The sequence below is a fragment of the Oryctolagus cuniculus genome, chromosome 14 (genome assembly GCF_051225735.1).
Source record: "Oryctolagus cuniculus isolate XC-2025 breed Fujian yellow rabbit chromosome 14, ASM5122573v1, whole genome shotgun sequence".
Lineage (NCBI taxonomy): Eukaryota > Metazoa > Chordata > Mammalia > Lagomorpha > Leporidae > Oryctolagus > Oryctolagus cuniculus.
This window is the reverse complement of record NC_142880.1, coordinates 43,744,186-43,751,072: the sequence shown is the minus strand read 5'-3', so window position 1 is coordinate 43,751,072 and position 6,887 is coordinate 43,744,186. Positions and strand designations below refer to the sequence as shown.

The 6,887-nt window shown below is 50.2% G+C and overlaps 1 protein-coding gene across 3 annotated transcripts in view; it reads right to left on the bottom strand.

Moving 5' to 3' along the window:
• Nucleotides 1-401: 401 nt before the first annotated feature.
• The window catches only part of TRIO (trio Rho guanine nucleotide exchange factor), a 375,250-nt gene continuing 368,764 nt past the window's right edge, over nucleotides 402-6,887 (bottom strand). For all 3 annotated transcript variants that reach the window (XM_070056594.2, XM_070056595.2, XM_051853565.3), the window contains exons 55-57: nucleotides 6,537-6,737; nucleotides 3,325-3,463; nucleotides 402-2,713 (exon numbers count right to left, since the gene is read on the bottom strand). In XM_070056594.2, coding sequence (XP_069912695.1) covers nucleotides 2,171-2,713; nucleotides 3,325-3,463; nucleotides 6,537-6,737 — 883 coding nt within the window. In that variant the 3' untranslated portion in view covers nucleotides 402-2,170. The remainder of the gene's footprint in view (nucleotides 2,714-3,324; nucleotides 3,464-6,536; nucleotides 6,738-6,887) is intronic.

Here is a 6,887-nt window from a genome sequence, read left to right as displayed (position 1 = left end):
GTACAGGATCTTTGGTTTGTTCACTATATGTTGCCTGAACCCGACTGTTTCATTTTCTTGTCTTGATCTGGACATGAACTTTGCTTTCTGAAGCCTGGAGGTAACAGGTCTTCCTTGTGCTTAGATTCTGCATTCATCAGTGGGGAGGGGACACTCAGATATTCTAACAAGGATGTGCTGTAGCCCCTCAGTCAGCTGACATTCTGGTAATTACACCAGTGTCCTGAGTTTTGTTTCTGCAAACCAGTCTGCAGGAGCCTGGCTGACTCCTATTTCTGGTCCTCAACGGCATATTCCAAATGTAGAATATTCTGAACCCTCCCACCGCAAAAGGCCTCTCCTTCAGATCTCTTGTTCTGATTCAATAGTGATCAATGTAAATAAAAGGTCTAACACAAAAATCAGGCAAATATGTTTAATTTTTTAAAATAACTGATGGCAAAATAAAATATTTACATCACATCATACTGTGTAAACATGTAAGGTCTCTGTACAAAGAAATATACATGCAAAATAATGCAAAAATTTAACTGAAATAATAAAAGAAACAATACACAAATAAAAGTTATGAGGTTACGAATACACATCCAGTTTTGAATCCAATTTCTTTTAAAAAGTTTCTGTACAATTTTACAAGAAGAAACAAACAAAAACCCAACAAAAGAATAAATAAAATACATTGGAAGCTGTGAAGCTTAACGATGCCAGTTTATGGCTCAAAAGACCCAGGTGTCTGGCTGGCTTGGGGAGCAGGCTGGCCTCCTTTTAGTGTACGTCACACAGCAAAGATAAAAAGACATCCAAAAAACTCAAGTGTGCCCAGAATTGCAGCCTCTTTTGTGGAAAGGACTCCCTGCACCAGCGTTGATTCTGCCACAGTGACTCGGGCATTGGGTACCAGCCTCAGAGGGGCCAGTGCTTAATTGGCTTTTATTTCTTACCAAAAGCTCAAAATCCAGCCAATTTTTGTACAGAAAGTTGAACGTCAAAAAGTCTAAAAAGTAGTAAATGTCCAGACTGATTTTGGGACAAAAAAATAATACTTTGGCATTCTGAATAATAGCATAATAAACTTTAAAACATTACCCTATTATCCAGTTTTATATTCAGAGTATGAAATCACTTTTTACAATCTTCAAAACTGACAATTTTCACGAGGAGTTGAGTCTCCTTGAACCGATGGCACAGGGCTGTGACCCTTCCCCCCACCCCCCACTCCCACACACACACAAAACCATAAAGCTCACTATACGAAGTATGTGCTTTTTCTATATATTTATTACAGGTACAACAGAGGTCTCCATAAATAGTTGCATAAAATGTTAAAGCCACAACATTGCACATGATATGAAATAAAACAACAACAAAAAAACCCCCAATGAGTGCATTTACAGTATTTTCATCTGACTGTATACTGCTCAACAATCTGATTGACGGCTTAGGGTGGGAACAGGGGAGGGGGCAGTGGGGCAGGACCCAACCTGATGTCTCCATTTGATGGGCAGACCCTCAGACTCTGAGGAAGAAGCCCCAGGCGGGGCTGGGGAGCAGGTGGGAAGGGCAGGTAGGGGGGGAAATGACAGACCGGAGGCAGGAACAGTCTTATATACAAGTAAGGCCTACATTTCATCAGAGCAAAACAATTCATTCTATTTTATGCAAAAGTTTGAGGTTGAATGCATGTTTCGGAGGCCAGGTCTGGCGTGTGGCGGGGTGCACGCAGACAAGGCGGCTGGGAAGGCATAGTGCCAGGTGGCCACTGGGCACTGGCCAAGGGCCACCACCTGGGCGCTGCTTCCCCAGAGATGTACAGTATCTTTGTTTTGTTCATTAATACCAGTGGTTGAACATAGGCATTGTGTTTTCTTGAATAAATCTTGAAAATGTTAAATTTGCAAAATTCTATTCATGTTCATTTAAAAAAGTTATTTTTATTTTTTATTTTTTTGCAGAAACCTGAATAAAATACTGTGATACAGCAATGCGACCTCTGCCTCCGCAGAGCGTGACTGAAGTCCTCCACCCCAGGCAGCTCACTTGGAATGCAACTTCACACGATCAACACACCGGCAGCTGGTCACCTAGGTTTGTTTTCTTTTGTTTCTCTTCGGAATTCAAATGAACAGCTGATTGGCAGGTGAAAGAGAATGAGAAAGAACTTCAAGATAGGTCAAACTCGAGGCAGAAGCCTGCTCTGTAAGAAGTTTTTAATGCTCCGAATAGGTCGAACATCATTCTGGTGTTTGCGCCGCTCGATGAAGGATGCCAGTCTCGATGTGTCGAGGACGCCTGAGCCTTTGCCACTGCCCGCCTGCAGCCACTGCTCCTGCAGGGCCAGCGCAGCCGAGGGGCGCTTGGCAGGGTCCTCCTGCAGGAGGACGCACACGAACTCCTTGGCCTTCTGGCTAACTCCTGTAAAGTAGTCATCTGGGAAACTGAAGTCCAATCGGCAAATGTTCAGGCAGGTCTCCTCCACGCTGTCATCCAGGAAGGGGGACACGCCGCTAAGAAGCACGTATGTGAGCACTCCAACACTCCATGTGTCCGAGGTCAGGGAGACAGGGTTCCCAAGGATGATTTCGGGGGCTGCGAACTCGGGGTTCCCCAGTAACTGGTGGATGTAGTAGGTCGTGTTGAGTTGGACAGCATCTCCGAAGTCAGCCAGTTTAATTGTTGGCTTGGCTAAACTCTGATCCACCAGGATGTTTTCAGGCTAGAATACAGGACAAGACAACTGTCATTTCCAAAAGAACCCCAAGCTGAAGCACAGTTGTGATGGTCGGCAGGCACCTGCGGGAGGCAGAAGGCACCTGCAGAGGCAACTACAGCAAAGTGTTCAGGTGCAAATCAGGACGAAGCCTTTGGCCCTCAAGCCCGGGGAACAGAGGAAGAAGTGTTGACAACAAAGGGACCGCTGACCCAGCTCAGTGGAAAGCAGCTAGCTAGGGCCTCAGGCGTTGTCTGGGAGGCAGGGAGTTCATCTTCCCTACCAGCTCTACACGTAGAATGTGTCCTTCCTTCCTTTCTAACTGACTGTGGAACCAGTCCTCCACTAGCCCTGCAAAATTCACGGGAACTTTCTGAAAGTTTCATGAAACGCTGGGGGATCTGAAATGTTTACCTAGTATTTTACCGGCTGTGGACATCACTACCTGCAAACTCTTAGAAATGGAGGTCGGGGGTCAGTGTGCCCATCTCCCACAGCCTATATGACCCCAGTCGCCCATCTCCTGCCCTGCCTATGGAAGATGGAGTTCCATGTCCTGCATGGCTGAACTGGGGGCATGGTTGGGCCTGCTCTCATCCAGCCACAGGCCCACCCACCTTTAGGTCCAGGTGTGCGATCCTGCAGTTGTGAAGGTATCGGATGGCTTCCAGAACCTCCCCGAGGTGTGCTCTGATCTTCCCTTCCGTCAGGCTTCCCCATCGCACCACGCAGTCCAGGAGGCGACCCTGGTCAGCCCTACAGGGGCAGGAACACGCGGCTGGGTCACAAGGATGTCAACTTATACACGCTGAGCTAGTGTAAAATAAACACACTGGGCCTCTCCCGGGTGTGCGCAATTGTTTCACGAGTATCTCGGGATTCTTCCCCCATCCCAAGGTGTGACTAGGTAAGGAGGGTGACTTTCTGGACCCTCACTGTGATGATGTGAGCTGAGAATGAGGAATTTCAGTCCTGAGGGGAACTGTGGGGTAGGGCAGTCAGGAACGCAAACCCTGCCCCTGCAGGCAAGAGACAGGGACGTGGCGGGCTGGCGCCTGACACACACGGGCTCTCTGGAGGGATCTGATGAAGGGAGGGGGTCTCCCCACCTCCTGGGACCTTGGTTTTCTCATCTGTAAGACTGAACGAGGTGACAGAAGCGAAGAGCCTGCCAATGAGGCAGCTCAGCAAGTGCTTCATGCTGGACTCACAAAGTCTTCACGTTTAATACTGAAAAATCACACGGCGCTGCCCAGGGAGCAAACACTTTCTGTCAACTCACTGTATCTTCAGAAGTCTCTGAGTGGTTAACTCTCCCCCTATATTGATTGGGAAGCTAGGGCACAGAGAAGGCATGAGACTTTCCCAGTCTCCCGCAGCCTGTGAGTGGAGGAGAATTGGACTGGGGTGATCTGGCCTGGGCCTCTCTGACCACTGACCTGTACTGTCCTCTTTGTTTAAGAACAGAAATTGAGAGGGACGAGAACCACCTGATCTAGTGCTGGGGTGTCATCAGAGAGAATTTGGTAGTAATTTGGCATGAAAACAAATCCTATTAAGAGTGTGGTGAGGCCAAGCCATGGGGTCTTCCAGTGAAAAGAAATGACAGCTGAAAGCAGCAAACTTAGATCAGCACCAATGGCCCTGCGCTGGAACCCCAGTGACAGGCTCCTCCCAAATCCCCAGGGAAGAGGCACAGCTGCCCTAGGTCACCAAGTTTGTGAGCTAGAAAGGTGCCCTCCAGGGCAGGCTCTTTCACACCCTTCACCTCATTTTAGCCCTGCATCATTCCTCCAGGGAACGTGTGACTTTAAAGGACATCAGAGTGGAGAAAAGAGCAATGAGGGAGAGCAGGACAGAAATCAGGCAGAGGGCTGCGGCAAGTCCACAGCCTCCCTGTGTACACAGCTCAGTGCAGGCAGGGCCTTGTGGGCTCCCTTCTACCGCGAGATACATTTTCCATTCCAGGGAGAGGGGCTGGAAAACAAGCCTCCCACACCTAGAGGGAGGTTCTAACCGCACAGCCCTAGGTGGGCAGGCCCTCCTGAGATGTCCGCGGTCACCCAGGGCACTGGGGCTGCTGGCGGAAGGCAGCGAGGCTCACCAAGGGCTGCTTGGGGCTCTGTGGCAGACCTGTCCTGGGAAGGGAGTAAGCATTTACTGTTTCTCTGAGAGACAGAACACCATAAACAAGTGAGCCGCTGGGCTGTGCTGGTTGTCCCACTAATCCTGTACTTTTCCTCCAAGAGCACACATAGACTTTCCAAATGCAGCAAAGGGTGTCTTCCTTGCCAGTGAAAAAAAGAAGGGGAGGATCCCAGTCCTTGACATGACTCCCCAGAAAGAGGAGGGAAAGGACTTTCTAAAAAGCTAAAGACGAGCACTTATTGCAGCCACTGGGCTTGGCTGCCCTGTGCCTCGCAGTACCCACCCTCAGCTATGACAACCAAAAATCTCTGCAGGTACTTTCCAACGCCCCCGGGAAGGGGTCAGTGTGAAACTGCCCCTAGGTGAGAACTGCTTCTCACCTAAGATCATAGCTGTCAAACTTTGTCTTCATAAGACGGAATCGTCCTGAGACCTTACACAGAAGCCCAAGTTCAAGGGCCTCAGAAGGGCTGGCCTGGCTACAGTGCTGGAGCACTTTCTGGATCCCAGTCTGACCCTCCTGTCCTCGTTGGCCTTCCACTGGCAGGAGTCTTGCAAGACAGACTGCCTAGAGCTGAGCTGACGTCCACAGGACACACAAAGGCCAACTCCGAGGAGCCCATCCCATCCCCACCTAGCTTGCCCACCCTGAGCAGACAGCAAAAGAGGGGACAGCCATCAGTTTCAGAGACAGCCTGGCCTCTCTGAAGCTCTGGGAAGCAGTGGATTTCAGGTTGGCCGAGGCCCAGCAGAGCCTGGGTGGCAGGGGCTGGTCTGATTCTGGTGGTGGTTGTCCTGGATTGGGCACTACACAGTGATGTCTGTCCTTCTTTTGCTGTTGCCAGAAGACTCCAGCCCTGCAGTCTCTGACAGTAAAGCATACTTTTAAGAAGTTCTGTGAAGGCGCCGGTGCTGTGGCAAAGCGGGTTAAAGCCCTGGCCTAAAGCGCCGGCATCTCATATGGGCGCTGGTTCTAGTCCCAGCAGCTCCTCTTCTGATCCAGCTCTCTGCTATGCCCTGGGATAGCAGTAGAAGATGGCCCAAGTCCTTGGGCCCCTGCAACCAAGTGGGAGACCCAGAAGAAGCTTTTGGCTCCTGATTTCAGATCGGCTCAGCTCTGGCCGTTGCAGCCATCTGGGGAGTGAACCAGTATATGGAAGACCTCTCTCTCTGGCTCTACCTCTCTCTGTAACTCTTTCTTTCAAATAAATAAAATAAATCTTTAAAAAAAAAAAAGTTCTGTGAGGTCGGCACCGTGGCTCACTAGGCTAATCCTCCGCCTGTGGCACCGGCACCCCGGGTTCTAGATCCGGTTGGGGCGCCGGATTCTGTCCCGGTTGCTCCTCTTCCAGTCCAGCTCTCTGCTGTGGCCTGGGAAGGCAGTTGAGGATGGCCCAAGTGCTTGGGCCCTGTACCCGCATGGGAGACCAGGAGGAAGCACCTGGCTCCTGGCTTCGGATTAGCGTAGTGCACCGGCCGTAGCAGCCATTTGGGGGGTGAACCAACAGAAGGAAGACCTTTCTCTCTGTCTCTCTCTCTCTTACTGTCTAACTCTGCCTGTCAAAAAAAAGTTCTGTGAAATGTAAAAAAAAACCATTTTTGTGCTTAGATAGCAAACAGAAACAACACAAGCACTGGAAGCTTAGGCTAGGGGCTATGGGGGAGCTGGGTGTGCACGCACATTTCTAGAACCAGGATGTAACTGGTGGGGGTCTCAAAGGTGTCCAGGAGGCCAACAAGGAGTGGGTGCTGGAGGTTCTGCAGGATCCCGAGCTCATGGGTGACCTGGTCGCGCTTCATCAACTTCTTGTTCACAAACTTGGTGGCCACTGCTCGTTTGGTTCCTTTCTGATCACACTTCTTGACGACAGAGAATCTGCCCCTGTAAAATAGGTTCCAAAGGTAGTTTTCAGAGGATGCTGAGGTGTGTCAGGGAGGACAGACACTTACTCTAACTGCACTGGACGTGGGGCCACTCTGCTGGGTGGGGACCCATCCCCTGTGCACAGGGCTCTCTCTGGAGAGGCTGCAG